This window comes from Dermacentor silvarum, chromosome 1 (genome assembly GCF_013339745.2).
Source record: "Dermacentor silvarum isolate Dsil-2018 chromosome 1, BIME_Dsil_1.4, whole genome shotgun sequence".
NCBI lineage: Eukaryota > Metazoa > Arthropoda > Arachnida > Ixodida > Ixodidae > Dermacentor > Dermacentor silvarum.
In genome coordinates, this window is record NC_051154.1 from 240,786,762 (window position 1) to 240,806,493 (window position 19,732).

General features: G+C 46.1%; 1 protein-coding gene across 1 annotated transcript in view; it reads left to right on the forward strand.

Moving 5' to 3' along the window:
• LOC119436996 (follistatin-related protein 5-like) overlaps positions 1-19,732 on the forward strand; it is a 397,352-nt gene that overhangs the window by 23,618 nt on the left and 354,002 nt on the right. Inside the window, exon 2 of the mRNA XM_037704047.2 lies at positions 16,644-16,744. Coding sequence (XP_037559975.1) covers positions 16,670-16,744 — 75 coding nt within the window. The 5' untranslated portion in view covers positions 16,644-16,669. The remainder of the gene's footprint in view (positions 1-16,643; positions 16,745-19,732) is intronic.

Consider the following 19,732-nt stretch of genomic DNA (forward strand, 5'->3'; position numbering starts at 1 on the left):
AAGCGTTCAACTATAGCATGCTCAAAGTCTTGAGATATCTTTTTTATCCGCAGCGTGGATCGATAGCTTTCGAACGTAGGACGCTATATTGTGGAGCACGTATAGTGTTTAGTGCATTTCAGAGACAAACTCGCAAATGGTAAGGCCCGACAGAAACTCGTTCCCTTATTCTTTCACCCCAGGAACATTTCTCAAAGCCATCAACTTTCGGTGTTGCTTTTAACGTTTGTTTTAAAACCAATGCCGAATACATATCTGGTGTGTCTCTAGTATATTCAGTGGCGGCCGGGTACTATAAGAAAGTTTTCATTGCAGCCGTTGGTACGATTTTCTTTTATTTAACCTTTTACGGCCTGAAACAGTGTTACTATTTTTTTTTTCGAGTCTCATGCAAACCCAAGACAATGCTTATTCGTTGAATGCTTCGACATTCAGTAAGTGGTTACGACGGCTAGCATATCGAAAATGACGAGGACAAATGAGGCAGTGCGCTCAAAGCAGCCACCTGAGTGCTATTCCGTGCCTTTTCTTTTAGCGTCTGTCTTTGTAAGCTTAGCGGAGGGGCCCCAAGTAGAGGCATTCCTTCGTTGTTGTCTCTAACATGATTTTACCTAAGCAAGCGCCTCAGGCTGCAGCATATGTGCCAGCGGCGTTCCCAGTCGTGCCCTTACGGCCTCTGAACAGCTGACGCTCCTTTGCGTTGGTCGGCGCACTAGAAGTTGACGAGACGAGCGAACGCAAAAGACAGTATATATGTATATATGTGTATAGACTTGTGGAAGGGGCTAAAGAAGACGGGGTTGTGCTGTATATTTTACGACGTCTGATTGCTTTTCCCGAGTGCATGGAGAGAAATTGGGCGAATTGGGTGTCCGCCACAAAAACGTGGCTGCATGAGGCAGCACCCGAGCCACCCCGAGCTGACGCTGATGACGATGTCGCCGAAGAATAAAAGTACTCCGGTCGACGCTGGGAGTGCTGGACGCGCGAGGAGCGGACGTGCCGCTCTCATTGTTTTGGCAAGGCTGACGGGCGTGAGTGGGTCTCGAAGTCTACCGCTTCCGGAGTGCCGTTCTCCTGCGCTGTTTTGGCACCAGGAGCGCCGTGACTGTCGAAACAAAGAAAATGAAAATTTTACGTTTTTATTAGAGAATAATGATAATAAGGGAAGGAAGTACATTTGCGTGTCTCACACAGAAATGTTTCGCGGCCTACTGTTGAGCTGCTCTAGGGGACAACTTTGATAGCCTTCCAAAAGCGAAAAAATTTGCACGCCATCCGATGAGAAAAACACAAAAAACTAAACAAAAAGCAAAACGAAAACAACGCTTCTCAGCGCTTGAGCAAGAAAACTAGAACCATAAAATATCTGGCCTTGTTTCAGAGTCTCCCGAGACTGTTGAACGAGAGCTGCTGACAAAAAATAATTACATTTAAAAATGTGCACAAGCACGCCACAAAATTGGAAATCCGCATTTTCTTGGCACCCCGTTTATATGATGACGGCCGATTTTCCATGACGACAACTTTCGCTTCATTCGTTTGGCGTAAAAGTTTGAAGATTCACCAAGACGTGTAAGAACGCTACGGAATTTCTATACGACAAAAAGTGGAAGCTAATACCAGCACTTGTCAAAGATGAACTATTTGAAATGTACAGGTGCATGGGGAAGGGGGGGGGGGGGGGGATCGCTGTCGCTTTTAATGTGGGCGTGTGTCATGCTTTCAGGAAAATCACTTCTTGCAAGCACCAGTGCTTATGTATGGGTGCATGCATATATTCAATATGCACATACAATACAAAGCAGCCCTCTTAATTACGGAGGAGCTGCGAAAAGTACTGTGAAAACGCCTCTTAAAAGTTTGACAATTTTACCGTTATTCCGTGTTCGGTTTGAAGTGTGTGTCAAAGAAAGCTGCAATATGTTTATTTGCACCGGAAGAACTTCACGAGTATAACATCACTTTGTCGAGCAACAAGCACACCCTTCTTGTAACTGTAGAGGGCAAAGTATGTGCATATGCAGGTTCAATGCAAGTTCAGTTCGCTCGGCCGCTAAGCGCTGTTCAACGTGAAAGAACTTCGTATCCACACAAAACGAGAAACATGCTCTTATTACTAAGAATACCGCACGAATCGGATGCATTTAACTACGCGTACAGTTACTTCCACTGTGTATACGGCACAATCTTGCGAACTTGGTTTGAGATTTAAGCAAAGAGAAGTTAAAACGGTACAAAAACGACGACAGCAAACGAGCCAGCTCAATGAGGGACAGTCAATACGACCGTCAAACTTCGCCACTGCATGTGTTATCGTTGCGCGAAACTATCCTCACTTTCCGACGAGGAGCAGTTGTGCGGAATAGAGACACTTCCGCTCCGGTTGGCGCGGACGTGCGGGCGACGGCCGTCTTTGTCTTGCACGTCTGCATAAACATGAGACGGGGTGGGGATTCCGCGCCGCCGAGCCCAATGCTGCGCATGCAGATGGCGTTCAGACGCTCATGAAATCTGACGTAGCAGTCTGTTTCTTTCCCAGAACGCCGCCACTACGTCGCGCGCACGTCGAGAGAGACACAAATACACAAATACTTCATATAAGTCCCTGCGCAAGGATTTATACATCTCTATATATGTATGGATGCGTGCTAGCATGCACGCATTCAGCGAAAGGAATGCCTATACGTGTCAGCGTTTTTTTGCGCGCCCCCGCACGTTTGCCGAAAACATCGCTTGTAAACACTGGAGAGCCTGCCCGGAGTTGTTGTCTGGACGGCAAAGTCTTCGAGCGTTTTCGGGAAGTGCGACGCATTGCATTCGCCCAGAAAAGAAGTTTTGTGTGCCGACTCCTACTCACCGCTTCAATCTATGTCATTGCATGCTGACTAGACCCGTACTCGTCATCTCGCCGACGTTTTGGCAGCCGGCATTCCTTTGTGATTGGGTACTGTAATCTTATTTTCTGACGTCTTTCGTTGGCTCGACTTCCTCGTGCACGTACTCTGCGGATGTAACGTAGTGTGTGCGCACAGACACAAATAGAAAGGATTTTGTTATGTGGTAGCCGTGAACATCCATTGCATCTCAAATTGCTAAACCATTAGGTATACAGTATTCTCCCTACAAACGGGTGGCGCTCAGCACTTTCTTAGGCAGTTTAAAAGAAAACAAAACAATATTAACTCATTTTATATTGAGGTTGTGAAAAGGTAGCCGCAATATAAAATATACTTCACGGATCGCTTCTCTCTATACAAAGCAGAATATTTGGATTATCCGTTACCTTCTTTGGTCGCTTTTAACAACACAGAAAAGTATTCCTGGAAGCTGGCTTCTTTGCAATAAGAGATTTTGAGGGGAGAAGCCCGCTTCGCACATTCTAGATAGACGTGATCACGCCCGCGCGCGAGTGTAACTGCGACGTTACCACGGCAACAGTTCGTTATAAATAGAGCAATACCTATGAAGTAAATATCATAAGAAGCCAACAAACAAAGACACCAAGGACAACATAGGGGAAATTACTTGTACTTACTAATTAAATTAAAGAAATAATAAGTTAATGGGAATGAAAATGGATGAAATAACTGGCCGCAGGTGGGGAACGATACCACATCTTCACATTACGCGTGCAATGCTCTTACCAATTGAGCTACCGCGGCGCCGTTTTGCCTTCCGCTTTCTGGGGTATTTATGTTTTACTACTAGAACTAACCCCGGGAGTGTTAGCCAGCGCCATCACTGATTGATAATAATTGACGGAGGTAAGGATACATGTACAGGAAATTCACGATGCCCGAGAAAACACCGCTGACGTCTCACACGTACTATGTAGCGTGCTTATTTTGCTTCGAGTTCACTTTTACTCGCGACCACGTATAATTAAAAGATCGATATTTCCCACTAATAACTGATTGCCGCGAAGCCCTCTTAAGCGAGAAAAACCGAACAAAAACTTTGCCTATAACTGGAACCAATTAGTAAAAAAAGTCTCTAAAACGATCATAAAGAAGTCTTTCTCGCTCTTTACAACTTCTTAATTGTAGTTGGCCGTTATACGATCGCGGTTAAAAGTGTAAAGTTTCTTTTTTTGTGTCGACCAGTGGATGGATTGATGAGCCGAAATCACGGCGGGAAGAATCACCGAATGCGACCTTCACGCCTTGACACGCGCATTACGATTAGGCGACGACACACTTTAAGTAAAAGGGGTGCGCCCCGTTATTCTCGACACCCGGGTCGCACCGTTTGATCACTGCGGCGGCTCTCGACGCATATATATATATATATATATATATATATATATATATATATATATATATATATATATATATATAGCATGCGCGCTGCAGGCTCATCGCCGGAGCGCACGACGGGTTTTTGTCGGACCACGCCTCTTTAGGCGGCGTGAAAAGGAAGAAGCGACAGGCAGTGCCGCCGCCCTTGCGAAGCCCTGCCCACGTATCCTTATATCGCCGCAAATGGCGTTTCTGCCGTGTACCCTTCCTTGATCGGGGTTTAATTGGGCGTTTCGATGCAAATGCACGTATTCGCCGTCGCTGATGTACGAGAGTCATTAGTCAGGGAAATCATTCTGCGCACGGTCGTCGCGACTGAAAAAAAAAATAATAAAGGGAACCGGAGTCGAGGAGGAATCAAGAAGAATACGGAACAACGTTGTGACACGCTTTTTATTTTTTTCCCCGCATGAAACAATACTTCCGTCGCGCTTAGCGCAGACATGATTCAAGTAGTTCGACAGCGTTTCCTACCTATGCGCATTGTATATTTCTTTCCAGGAGTAACAAGAAAATAATATCTGAGGCACGTGAAATGCTCGGGTAACAGACAGTGGCGAGAAACGAAAAAAAAAAGAGTTCAAAAGGAAATGTAAAGTGGCCGCTATCACTTCGCTTTCAGGCATGCGTGCCTAATGACCTCAGCTCGCTTAGACGTATCTTTTTCTTTTTTTTTTAATTCAGGCCGCTCACCGCACTTGGCTTGCAAGTGACCAGGATTTTTTAAATACTTTTTCTCCTCTCCTTTCGACTGGTTTCCTCTCCGCTATACCACTATTCCTCGCGCCGTCGTCGTTTTCGCATCGGTTGCTGGACACACGGGTACCGAAAAATCGACGCGCAGTTTTTTTTTACTCTTTTTATCTAGGCCTTATTATTTGGCTTATCTTACTTTATAAGACGCGACAAGTGCAACAATATTGGCGCTGATGAAACGCTGTCGGGATTGTCTTATAGTTCACTGCACTGGCACGATAGGCCAATAGGTAAACAGACAACCACCGCTCCGCTATGCATCACGGAAGAAAAGAAGGGCAAAGGAGAAAAATAATAGAATGGTAATTTCCTGATATATAGAAAAAAAAAATAAAGAAGGTAACAGAAGTGGGGCTTTGAATCCCATCTATCACCAAATATCATGCCTGCTCTCCAGTTGAAGATACGCAAAGAGAACAAAAACGAATAATAATAGCAAAAAAAAAAAAAAAAAGAAAGTAGCGTGGTTCTCATTGCTTTTCAGGCATCTATGCAAATACGCGCTTGATTTCGGAATGGCGAGTGCTTCGACTGTATTATACACATGAGCGCTTTTGCAACAGACAAAAAAGAAAAAAAAAAGGGAGAGATGGTAACCGCAAGAACGGTGTGTATAGGCGTGTACGTCTTGGGGACGACGCGAGACATTCACGGCATACCTGAGCCGCGCATCGATTTTTTACGCGAATTCTGTGTCTCGTTCATTTCCCCGCCTTCTTCTTTTGCCTCGGTCGCTTTCCGCTCTTTCAAAAAGAGTCGTTTTTATGCAAATATTTACGCGCGCCCTGGAAGAGAAAGATTACGGAGCGGTCCGCCCTTCCCTGCCTCTCACGATGGAGACGACCGAGAAATGGTAAAAAAGAAAGAAAGAAAAGAAGCTAAAGAGGGGACAGAGTGTCGCGTTGCGAGAGAAAGCGGAAGTGAAGGAACACGTCCGCCGAGTCGGGAAATATAAGAGAAAAAAAAAAATTAGGGAGAGACGGGGCTCTTGGTTCGATTCGCTTAGTCCGTTCGCTTTGCTTTCTTCTTGTCGCAGCTTGTTTTCCAACTCCTTCACCTCATTTGCCCGGCAGCGCCGACCGAGGCAGGTCCCTCCTTATGGAAAACCCATCCGGCGCTTTTAACAAGCGACAAATTTATTTCCGAGGGGCCCCGGGAAGCACATAATCTAAACTAATGGCACGAATCGTGGCAACGAAAATATAGAATCCCCACCGGAGAGTTGGAGGGAAGACGAGAGGGAGAGAGATTCTGGCGCCCTTCGGAGCGCGCGAGCATATATAGGACCGCGCCCCTTTACAGCGGAGTTCTTCACTGCGCACACCTCCGAGCGACAAGAAGTCCGAAGAAGAAGAAGAAGTATGAAAAAAAAAAAAGAAAACAAGACGGTGGGACGAGACCAAAGGAGGAAGTGCCAAGGGGGAAACATACACACACACACACACACACATGCACAGGCGAAGGAAGAAGCGCGCGCTCGCGGCTCACGCATAAAGCCGAACGCGCGCATAGCGACTCTGGCGACTATACGGCAGGGGGAGCAGGGGGAAAACGACACGTGGAGAGTCCCGGTCGAGTCGGCGTTAAAACTTGGCGCGCACTGATGAGATTTCTTTGAACGGCCCCGACTGAGCCCCAGTGACGCCCATTAGGGATTCGCTCTCTGCCCGAAAGATTTGCACAAACTGCGCGCGACAGTTAGCGTTGCCATGGGAAACGCGCCACCGCCGATATACATGCCACTCGCCCATTTGTCTTTTCTTTCTATTTGATTCTTTATTCGTCCGAATGCTTTTCTTGTTTTCTCTCCCTGTCTTTCTTTCTTCTCTTTCTCTTTTTTTTTTTTTTTTTGCTTCCACAGGTACTGCGGTTTCAAAGGGAGCCCAGAGCGGGATATACGACCGAGCAACTCGACACATATCTATAGGCATGAAATAGCCTACTGCGCACGCTTTTCTTTTCCCGCGGCCGCAGTGCTCTTGTTTTTTAGTGGAACGAAGGGAACCGCTTTTGCGCGAGAAATACGCAACAAGCAGGATTGTTCGCTGCTTTAGTTAATCTCGAGGTGACAGTGATCTCTTTGCGTGAACACCGTGGATACTTTTCACGATTGCTTTTGCGCCACAAAACCCCTATACATAACTAATCAACGACGGGTACTTTTCAACCAAGGTTACGGCGACAGAAAATAAATAATAATAATAATTAAAAATATGAATGTCGCGACCCGCAGGCTGTTATACTGACCACAGCTTCCAGCCTGTCATGCGGAAGTTTCCTCGGTGAAGTTCGAAAATTCAGCCAGCGTTTCCTATGGTGCACACGAATATTTTGTCGCCCCGGGCGTAATGTTCTTTAGCGCTGTAGTCTTGTTTTGTGTGTTGGAATAAGCATTCGCCACGCTATCCGCTTGACCATTAGTCACTAACAAAGCTGCAAATGAAAGCTAATGACAGAGGCTAATATATCAGTTCAGTTGTTTCAAGTTCGGTAGGTATCAGAATATGAGAAAAAAAAATTCGAAAAAGGAAGTATTAAAACAAAGGGACGTTTTTCAACTGATCTAACAGTGTCGAACCGAAAATTTTTTCGTTCCTGTTTTCGTGTTGGTTCGCTGAAAACGGTTCAGTTCCCGTTCAACTCGGAACAAAAAACAACGCTTCAAACTCAGTCGAACTAGTTTCAAGTTCATTTGCATAACCGAGAAATAATTACAGGAAAACAGCCCAAATTTATTCTGTACAAAACTAGACGCTGCTGCTAAGCTGCACTGAAAGATTACGCCTGTTGTTTGTTCTTCGGGCCGCACATAGTTACAAAATAATTACGTAGATCCAACACCACTGCTGGAATCTATGTGAAGCGAAGTTTTGTTGAGGGAGACAGGGAGAGGAGAGAATATATTGTGGGAAGACATAGAGGCCCTCCTACATGGTACTCAGCTCAGGTGTAAAGGGAAGGTGAGAAAAATAAAGGGGACTGAGGAGTAACGATGAGGACAGGAAGTAGGATGCGATTATATATGCGTTTGTGTTCGAAGGCTCCGTTCACAGCCTTGAATATAGGCCTCGGTTAACTAAATATTCCAATACAGCCTTCATGGCTCGCTTCATTGATATATCCGGTCGACGGACCAGTAACACTTTTTATCTGAACGGCCTGTTGTCAATTGACGCTAACAAAAAGATCAATGCCTGCCATTACCAGTCATACTGGGGACAAGCAACAAGTATAGGTGATACACCGTCTCAGATACTTTGCACGCATCACTTTTTTTGCGAGTCCGCGCGTCGTATGTGATGCAAAAATTGTCGCGTTAACATTGCACCTAGTCTGCATGCCCTCTGACGAAATACGCTGAAATACGCGTATTTACAATGCGCGTATTTACAAATGAGGTAGCATAGCTGAGCCACAAGAGCAGGCAATGCATGGATGAAAAGCTCGTGAAAAGGTGGTCGACCTAAACCGAAAACCGTAAATTTTTCTCTTCGGTTTCGCTCCGAAGTGAAAAAATTTTGACGTTCCGGTTCATTTCCGGTTCGAGCAAAAGTAACGTTTTTTCTTTCGGTTTTCTGATTAGTTCCGGTTCAATAACCTGATAAAAATATGCTGTTCTCCGAGATAGTTGTGGCCGAACGACAGAGAGCGAATGAAGTGACCCTATATATAGCAAATGAATGTGTACGAGAAGCCTGCGCCATGGGTACGTTAAACATTGCTGCTTATGACTTTACACCTTGACTATGGCTTTGAAAGGACTGCGACAAGCCCAAAGAGGCAATACATTAAACCCGTAAGTGAAGACTTATAAAAAAATTGCAAAATAAAGAAAGAAAATAAACAAAAGACGTCCCTAGCTGCTCTATATATAACTGGCCACTTTTATCCATTATACTGTAGCCAACTTGTAGCGATAACTCATACTTTGGAAGCTGGGAACAGGGGCGCTATAACGTGAAATGATTCCAAACTGTTTTGATTCCGATTTCTGCAATCAGCCTCCACGATTGGTCAAAACATTTTCGGGCCACTCCCAACTTCGCCTATCTGTCACGTGACGTCACGAAAACCGCGATAGCTCCCCATCTGATATAACGGGTACACACTGATTATGCATGATTAAACCGCACAAAAGAAAAATATAATCATTCCTGATTCGACGCCTTTTCACCATTAGCCCTCTGCTATTGGTCCAATGTTTTCTGGCTACGCCCACTTCGCCTGTCTGTCACGCGACCTCACAAAACCGCGAAAACTCACCACGTCAAAGAGACGTACACGTGAAAAAAAAAAAAGAAGGCATTAATATGCCGAACAAAACTGAAAATTTTTCTGAATAGCCACAGACTGCCCCGTTCCGAAAGGAATAGAAGATGGCTGCCCGCCGATCGCTCAGGCCCTCGCTACTCGCATCTGCCGGTGAGCATGTATTTATTTGCGCATGATAAACCTTGTTGCGTGGCAGTAAAACGTTATCGAGCCCTTTCGGCACGTATGCGACATAGCTTTGCCAACTCTTCCTTGCTGAGGATCCGTTTTAGCGGCATTCTTATCTTCCACTGCACGCCGCCGCGATTTTCGACCAGGGCCGCGATTTCGTAGCGAGGCATTATCACTTATTCTACTCTAGTCTTATCGTCCACCGCTCACGGCCGGCGGATCCCGTTGATAACGCGAGCGGACCGTCGTTCCGACCACTGACAAAGCGCGATAAGCGCGAAAAGGCATTATTACTTTAAAGGCATCGCTACAAAATACTGGCCCAGCCACCGCAAGCTGAGTAAGGCGAAGCAGACCAATCGGAGAAGCCGGCACCACCCTCTTCATGCGGTTATCTATTTTCACTGCTGGCTCGGCCCCATCGAAACCCTCTCCACTAGAGCGTGGTCCTCGCCTCTTGTCAGCCAATTAGATAAGAAAAACCGCTGAATGTAGACAATATTATTGGTTTTGAAAGTGAACAAAGGTGACCTTCTATAAACAAAGAGAGTGTTTGATTGGGTTGTTCAGGCAACGCTGCGGGTCACCGGCCGATGCTTGCGTCGGTGGTTACGTAAATTTCACGTCAGGAGTTTGGAATCAAAACAGTTTGGAATCATTTTACGTTATAGCTCCCCACGTCGCATTTGCTGAAACTCTCATCTTGATATGACGAAGTTAAAACTAAAGCGGGTTCTCGGTGCCACCCGTGGAAGTTGGTGCCTCCATGGTTTTGTACCAGAGCTGTTTGCGTAGTGGAGGAGGTTGACAAAGAACAAGAAAGGAGAAGAAAATTCTCTAAACGATTTCACTGACAATCGATTGCGGCGATTGGGTTCTAGCATTTGCTAGTTAGTCGTACATTACTTTATTAATGAATGACAGCGTTGCTTTCAATATCAGTAGAAAGTTCAACCTGAGAAGCTAATGGATCACAGAGTTGTCGAAAAGCAGCAAGAACGCGGTCAAATGTCACTTCGCGCAACGACGCCCTCCCGCGGTTTAGGCGTGAGGGGTGTCGAGAAATGGAAGTTTGACCTTCTACAAGTGAAAAAAAAAAAAAAAAAAAAAAAAAACAAAAACAACACCAGCGGACACGAGTGGGGCATGGAAGAGTCTTCCTTCTATGTTCTGTTCATGTGCTCTCTTTTTCGAGACGTTGGGCGTTACAGGGTATCAGATATGCTAAGTTGAGTTTGATGCCTCAAAATGATTATTTAAGCACGAGAATCTTAACGCAAAGCCCATAGTAGCGTTTTTGATATGCTGGAGTGAAGTTTCAATTGCGGATAGTTCAGAAGACTGATTACTAATATAGTTAACTGCCATACTAATTACGTTATAACTCAAATTACAATTATTTGATTTCTTTTTTTTTGCATGAATGTTTTCTCCACGAAGAGCTAACAGGCTTGCGGAAGCCAGCGGAGCCCTGAAATAGGGGCCTCGACCATAGATAAGCCTCGCATGAGGCCAGATGAATAATTTATTTTACAATAAAGTTTATTCACTCACTCCACGGTCAGAAATAAAAGTGAACAAGTTGTTCTAGTTTTACTTCATTTGGAACTGTTTGGGCCTTACAGGGTTGCGTATATACCTACGAACTAGTCAAACAACAAAGTTTCCTGTAGTTGGACGATGAGCTTGCATTTTTATTGCGCCAATGCGGGATCTTTCCTTACACTTCCAAGCAAACACTGAGCAAGTTATAAGAGAACGACGAGTCTTTAGTGCCTCTCCAAAGCGTTAGGGGCCGCCATAATGAGCGAGCCGTCTCGCTGTCGTTAACCTGTTCGACTATTTGAAAGAGACCCGTGTTGTGCTGCCGAGCTCAAGCTCGTGGTATGGCAGTCACGGATTCAATCGTGTCCGCATTCCGATGGGGGTGGAATGCAAAAACACTCGCGTACCGTGCATTGGGTGCACGTTAAAGAAACCTAGGTGGTCAAATTTAATCCGGAGCCCCCCGCCTACGGCGTGTATGATAATCAGATCGTGGTTCCGGCACATAAAACCCACGTACTTAATTTTAATTAACTATTTAAATTACATGTGTAAGCACGGTGCAGAGGGGGAGTGGGTTGTGTGAGAGGACGAAGAGGAAACTAACCAAGCACAGCGACTCGTATAGAAATGGTTCAAAACTAGATGTTCCATGCCTTGCGCACAACTCCTGTTGAGTTGAATTGCCGCACCAAATCGCAACGTGAATTTCTCGCACGCATGATGTGACCGCAGGACGTGGTGGTGGTTCGAGGATTACAGGTGAGGCCACAACGCAAGTCCAGAGGCCGAATTCACAAAGCTCTTAGTTCGTACGCGCTCTTTGCGGTTGGTTGGCGACCTGCGTTAATAATATGTCCAGCATCAGGACTGGACAAAATGTTTTCTTACGAACAATTCTAGCGTAAGAGCTTTTTGTTAACACGAGCTCAGAACTCCAGATGTATTGCCTATATATAGGTGGTTCTACGTATAATGTTAGAACTTGAATGACATACAAGGCTCGACATTGCGAGTACGCTTTAACATTGCTTGGCATTCTCATTTTACATCCGCTTGTGTGCCCTGCGTTCTCTGCTGTTCCATAAAACTCGGAGATCGACGAGCTGCACCAGAGTGTATTAGAAGACAGGCAGATGCTGCAGGCATCGGCTGATAAGCCGGCTGCAGGCTCAATGATGTCGCGTCACTCAAAGCTGCGCGTTGACGGAGAACAGTGATCGCTCTCGCTCACACGGTTGCTGCCAGCCGAATTCGTCTGGTAACACTGGCGTTCCTGCGACCTCCGCGCTGCCTGTGTGCAATGAAGGAGCGGCGGAGAGACCTCCGTCGCCGGGCACTGATTTCTCTGTCGTGTGAATACCGCATCAACTGCGAGGCACATACGCTTACCAGTTTGAAAGCAGCTTTTCCCAACTCCCATGTGTATATGCGGGGTATTTCGCTGAAAACTGACGTCATTCATGACGTACATCTTGTGACAGCTCACATAAACGAAATCGTGTTGATTAATTGTAATTGATGTTGGTCTTTTTGTCCAGAAGAAGCAATGGCAAGACGAGCGTTGGCAACCTACCGCACGCAGCAGATCAGCAAATGACACGATAAAGCTGCTTCCAATTCTTCTAGTTCTTTTCATATCGCCATTAAAGCGAATGTAGGCTGCTCATTGCCGCCCTGAGTGTTTTTAAAGCGAAGCTTTGTACCTCTACCAGCCAAGGGTTCTGTCGTGTCCGTCGTTGTAAGCAAAAAACGATCCCGACGAACCGCTAACAATTGCAGGTATAGCAGTATAGCTTACTTGAGTTCAGGCATTCAGCGTACAACTAAGCACTCGTTTTCGCAAGAAAAACCACAAAAACAAGCTTCAAAGTGATGAGCCAACATGATGGATGATAAGGGCTGCGGGCAAACAACGGAAACAGGCTCGGCGCGGTCCGTAAGATTAGATTACAGCTGTTGCAAAGCTTATGCAGCTGCTTGAAAGAGGGTTGACGTCATTCGAAACCCTTCCAGCCTAGTAACTGCTTCGGTTCATTTTCTAGACTACCCCACTATGGGGTAGTCTAGTAGTGTATATCACACCGATCATAAAGCAGTAGTGAACATTGTTGTGAAGTAAATAATAATAAAGGCCGTGGTTAAAGTTACGTTGTAGTGTGTGAAATATCAAGTGCGCCGCAGTCACCGTGAGGGTTCCAACCACCTTCACAGGGTGGATTGGCGGGCAATCTTTTTTATTAGCGTGTGCCTTGTGATTGGCTCGTCGCGCCACAACAATAAGTGCTATCATATAAATGCAAATTATCGCATTATCTATTATTTACTCGCAGTTTACATTGGCAGAAAGCCAGCTCATCCCCAAACGCGGTGATACCTACGTTAAATTGTTTTCCCATAGCGTACACCGCACTTCTGACACGATTATAGAGTGTTGCAGCAGTCACAGGCCACCCACCCCCATCGTGGCGTATCATAATCACATTCGAGAAACTGCAGAAACAATAACATGGGCCACTGTGACGATGGCCCAGTCGACACGCATCTACGCGTTATTTTGTAGGCAGATCGCTGCATGCCTGGGCCCCGTACTTAAAAAAAAAGTTCTTACGCTAAAAATGTTCGTAAGAGTAGCTTCCAGCCAATCGTAGTGGCGGACACATTACTAGCCTATAGGCCGCCGACCAATGGCAAACAGCTCTGTGAATTCAGCCTCCAAGATCATCTAGATACAGCAACGTCGCGTATTCGTCCCCCCCCCCCCCCCCCCCCCCCAGCCCCCAATCCTCCCAACCCCCACCCCCTTTCCTTTGTGAGCCTCATATAATATAGGAAATCAATATGCTTTTCGTTCAGCTTGAAAATCAAAGTCGATTTGCTTGGAAGGAATAACGCAGCCCCGCTTGCAATTGGCTACGCCACAGTCACTATTGACCAATCGAACCTTGGCGTGCTTGAAGTAATCGAGGGCCCACGTGAAACAGCTGATGAGAAGCGAAATTACAGTACCACAGCGGTGCATATTAGGTTGAACGTTTTTCAATGAAAGCTTTTCCCCCCACCATGCACATATTTAAGAGGAACAGAAGCAATTCAGTAATTGATTTCGGCACGGAAAACAACTTTACGTAATGATTCGACTACATTTTTTTTTCACAGTGAGGAATAAGATACACGATTATCGTACGAAGCTGAGTAATTGAAATATGATGTAGAGGTGAATAATACATTTTAATCACACAGGCGGAAAAATCGCCTCGGTCATTTTAGTATTACAAAATACGCTGTGGTTAATGGGATGAACCCTTGGCGTAGACAACATATATTAGATCTTTAACATATTTTTAGATTAACTTTAGGGCTTTGTCTTTGATTCAATAATTATTATTATCTGGTTGGATTCACAATTTGTTTTCCTGCTGTCATGTTTTTTTTTTAATGTGGAGAATCTCATGCAGTTGCATCTTGAGCGTTTCGGATTAATTTTGCATGTTCAAGTCCTCATTACAGTTCTATACGCGCTCTACTGCAGGTGACTGCCCTTAAATGCTCGATTTTTCAAAAAGATCTGCTTAAGCCACTTTGTCACTTGTACGCTGTCGCGGCTTTGTCTCATGATATGATCAGTTCGAGCACAAAAATCATTTTGGCCCGTTTTGAGCTGATTTAGAAGGGGGAAATCTACAATCGAATTCAAATCAAGGGAATCCATTCAAGAACCTGGCAGTCTGTTGGAACTCCAATGAAAATTACATGTGAGCCACAGGAAGGTCTTTAAAATTTGTTTCAATCGGCTAAAGTGGGGTTGTAACCGCTTTACCAGTGGTCAGACTATGTCCGATAGAAGCAGAATCTGCGGCGTGAATCTGGTTTGGCGTTTTCTGCGGCCTCGTGGTTTCTCACCAGTGACGAACCTGTGCGGATATTCCTTGCACGTTTCAGTCCTTTCAGTAATCACTGGAGCAGCGTCGACGGCTCCCACGGCTCCTCCCCATGGCATTAACAGTATAGAACATGCGTAACGCGGTTGAACGTTTGATGTCGCAAACTTATACGCTCTCGTTGGTATATAGGGTTCCCCCACGCAGGATTCTCCCTTTACGTGTATTTGTTGCTGCATTTTTACCTCGGCTTAGTAGCCCCTATAAGTGAACACGCATAAACTTAAGACGCGTGAAACGCTGCAATAACAGTGGGGTTTAGCAGGATGAAATTCTAGAGTGTAATTAGCGCGTACACTGATCTAAGCTGAGAGATGAACAATGCGTCGTTTGACGGATGAGTACAGGCGAAGAGAACAGTTTGACCGGGATTAATGGAGGGCCCTGTTGGAGTCTTTTCTGACCCTGTCGAGCACAGCCAGTGTCCACAGAGCTCACATGGCAGGCAAACAATGCACGTTGTGAGGTGCGTCTACTCTATTTTAGAGTACGCACGTTCGCTTGCGGTGCCCAGTTACGACCTTATGCCAACAACACGCTGATTGGCCAGATGTTGCGTGGACATTCCGGATTCGTTATTACCCGTATGCGCTTATTGTGAGTCGAAAAGCTGAGCAACAACTCTTTGTGCGAAATGCCCCTCTTTCTCGGTCTTTCAAAAACGTCATGATAATATTTTCGATGTCTCAACTGCTGCGCGCCGAGTTCATACGTGAGGAATTATTGTAAGGTTAAAGTTACACTAAAGGTCAATGTCCAGTCAAACTGCATTAGTAAATTGCGCTTCTGAAATTCTGAAACGAGCACTCTAACACGAAAGTAGGTCTACGTTCCATTCAAAAACGAACGGAGACTCAACCTAGCAAGGTTAGATCGATTTTCCTGCGCCCAATTGCCACCCATATACGAGAAGATACATTGAAATCCGCGAGTGGTGCACCCATGCTGTGGTTTTCCTGCAATTTTTTTTTAGACGGAAGTTTGACCTCACTTTCTACAGTAATAACATTTTACAGCCAAATGAATGTGTTAAAAAAAGAAGTGTTAAAAGAATACGTTACCGATGTACACTGATTGAATGTTGCTATTTAATGTCTCCTAAACATGGTAGTGCTGGTAGCGTTCTCAGCGCAGCATTTTTCTTCCCGTTTGCTCTGTTTTGCCGTAATGGTTGAACGCGTTTCGGGTGTCAGATAATCGCTTTTGGACAGCGTAAGTTGACACCGCGAAGTACTGGGCAACAAGGTTTCTGCACACACTGCAGGAACCTTTTCAATGAAGTTGTCATTATAGACTAGAGTAGTCGACTTTTATTGCACTGTAACAATATTGTTTCTTATTTCTTCAGCCAACACCCGAAAGAAAAAAAAAAACTGATAAGCACTGTTGTTTTAGTAATGCATGCGAGAGTTCATTGCTTAGCGATTTTCTCCCCTTCAAGTTTAGGTGTGGTCCGAAAAATTGGTCTCGCGTCCGCGTACGACTTCTTCAGCGCGAAAACGCGTCCCTGTTGCAAATTATTCTCTGGCATACGACGGCCGAGCGCTTGCGCCGTCGGTGCATTCTTACTGTGTGCGCTTTCTTTTTCTATAAACGGGCATTGACACCGCATTCCTGGCTAACGTGCGTTTCCCCCGTCTTTTTCTGCCTCCTCCAGCGCTGCAGAAGGGAGCCCGAAGCAGCATGAGGCTGAGCGGAGGGTGGCACCAGCGGCTCCTATTCGCTCTCCTGATCGCGGTGTGCAGCGTCAGCGCAAAGGTAAGCGCTCTCCTTAATGCGCGCACCATTTCTCCGCGCGTGCCGCTTCCCTTGCACACAGCATAGCTGCTCTTCCGCGCGGGTTGGGCTTCACCGCACGACCGAGTGCATAGTGGCTGAACCCGTACTCGTGCTTCTCATGCATTACAGGGCGAAAAAAAAAAAAAAAAAGAAAAGAAAAGCATTGTGCATATACATCGCAGAAGAAGAAACGGCTGAGCACGGGACGTGGCTAACGCTGTAGTCTTTTCTTGGCCGCCTCCTTCGACTCTTGCGCTGTATGCAGAAAGAGCTATATGTCAAAGCGCTAATCAGTCTGCCTGCCGCTATTGTTTCCTTTCTGAATGCTGCGCTTGAATCGTTTTACGGGGTGCATACCGGTGGATTTTTGAAAGCGCGAAGTGGTGTGTAACCGGCGTTATTCTCGGAAATTCTGAGCCACCTGGGTAAAGCAGGTGCTGTCGTGGACTATCTACAGCCCGTACACCCTTTATGTGGAAGTCCGTCAAACTCACGCCGTTTCTTATTAGTGTAAGCCGCAGCCTCTCCTGAGAAATTTATAAGCTGTAGTTATCTGACTTCGTTTTTTTTTTTGCAGAGAGAATATATCAGAAAATCCAAACTATTGGTCTACTTGACTATCCCGGATGACATATGAAATAGCACAGTTACAAAAAAAAAGTATTAAAAAAGAAAGAACGGTCACTAATGGTGCTGAATAGTAAAAACTTTATATATTCTTGATGAAAATACACAACAGGCCGCATATTGGTATTGAAGCGACAAGCACTGAATTCCGCGTCCAGACCACCCAAGGAACTTATAGGTGCGGTTGTGCCTTGGCTTTGGACCTTTGGATAAAATGGGAAGTGGGTGGATAGTTTCGGCGTAAGGAGTTTCAGTATTTGATATAGTGAACGAGATCACTCATTCATGCATATAAAATTAAGAACTAGAAGAACCTATGCTGTATGACCGAGCAGAGTGGAAGGCGTCATGAGCTGCAGCTCTGTGGGTTTTAGCATTGACGGCAGCATACTCTGAGCTTTGTTTCGGTTCTTCTCCAAACCAGGAAATGCCCGGAGTGAGTGGCTGCGGTCAACGCAGGTCTCTTCTGCCCAGTGAGAGCATTTACTCTCGCCCTACAGGATAAGAGCCACCCGGTATAACTCCAGACCGGCGTTGTACGTGGCAAACACTGCAGTCGCTATAGACGAGCAGCAGCTTCTCATGAATTCCGCCAGGTTCTACACGCATTTCTTTACAGCGTTATAGGCGAACTTCACCCACCTTGGAAACATCTAACAGAAAACGCTAGGTTGTGTTGAGCACACGCGAGCGCGTCACAGTGCGCACGAAATCGCAAGTTTGTACGTAAGAGATACGAGGTATAGAAATGTCATTTTGATAAATGAGGGTGTGCAGGGACGCACTGGCGTGTAGTTGCCGATACGTCAAAATCATGGCAATATACTTAGAGAGCTGTGCTAAGTTGTGGCGCTCAACCCTTTACAGATACAGATATTCTGGGTGCTTGGCCTCATCCATCATCAAACCAGAAAGCTACGCGTGCTATCTTCACTTTCTTAAGATCAACGGACCTTTACGTCTATACTACGGTGCGAGTGAACTATCTCTCTCATTCTCCTTTCTTCTCTTAATCCCGCATCCCCTCTTCGCCGTGCAGGGTAGCACGGTAGCACCTTTGCTTGTTTCTCTCTCTCTCTCTTTAAGGTGCATATATGTTTTCAAACCAAATAATAATACTATTTTTATTTGTGGTGAATATCAGCTAACAGATAAAAATACGTTCTCCTTAATTAAAGGCCCTTCAATTCCCCTTTGCTTAATTTGTTTCAGTGACTGATAGCTTCATTTGTAGCTAGGCTGCTACGAACGAACATAGCGCTTCGAACATCGTAAGGTAAATGAAAGTAGCAAGCGAGTGAAAGGATGAAACGTTAGATAGATAGATAGATAGATAGATTGATAGATAGATAGATAGATAGAGGGAGGAAGAGAGAGACAGCTAGGATAAAAATAATAAATAGGAGGGCCTTCTCCTAAACTATAGAGACAAAGCAGTTTATGGATTACGGGCTGCGAGCCCACCGAGCGGGTCGCTCGATTTAGTCTTCTCTTCGCTATATGAAATGGGTAGCGGTAAATGCGCGACGCGCTACGAAAAGATCAAAGAGACGCGCCGACACCGCAGAGAGGGCGCCCACTTTACAGGAGCCTTGCCGGGTATCCATACGGCGTCTTCGGGCAAGCATCAATTCAATACACCCGGCTGGCGCGAACGTGCACTGCTTGTCGATGCGGGACCCGTTACTCGTTCACCTGTTTTTCTACAAACTGGCCGGGATGTGAAACAGCGTCAACCCTGGACTTGTTGCGGGAAGGCTCAGCTGCATAAGGGCAGCGCCGAGAAGCCCGAAAATAGGACACCCCCCCCCCCCCCCTCTTCCCCCCCTTTTCTCCCTTTCTCTTTTTCCTTACTTGTTTCTTCTGGCGCGCGTGTTGCGGAAAAAGCGTGAGCGCGGCATCGCACGCACGCACGCACACACGGCACCGTTCACGTAAAAAAAGGGTGAAAGCTGTCGAAAACAAGTGGCGTAATGCGCTGCTGCACCGCTCGTGGGGGAGGAAAAAGGGAAAGGCTTCGGGGGCCCGCCGTCTCGGGAAGAAGCGAACGGGGTGTGCACTGCGTGGCGGCGGCGCGCGGAGAAAGTGCCTTAGTGTAATCGGCTTAGGGACCAGCGGCTCACCGGGCGGCCGACTATTAATCAGGAGGCCCTGCGCGCTATGGGCGCGCGACACGAGAGAGTGAGCGTGGCGCGCGGTGCGCCCGCGCACGCCATCCTGGGGCCCTGGCGCGCGGCGTTAAAAACCTTGGTCAGCACGTTTTGGATTTTGCTGCGCACGGCGGCGCAGCGCGGATATGTATCCGGTTAGACGATACGCGCTGTTACACATGTTAATGAG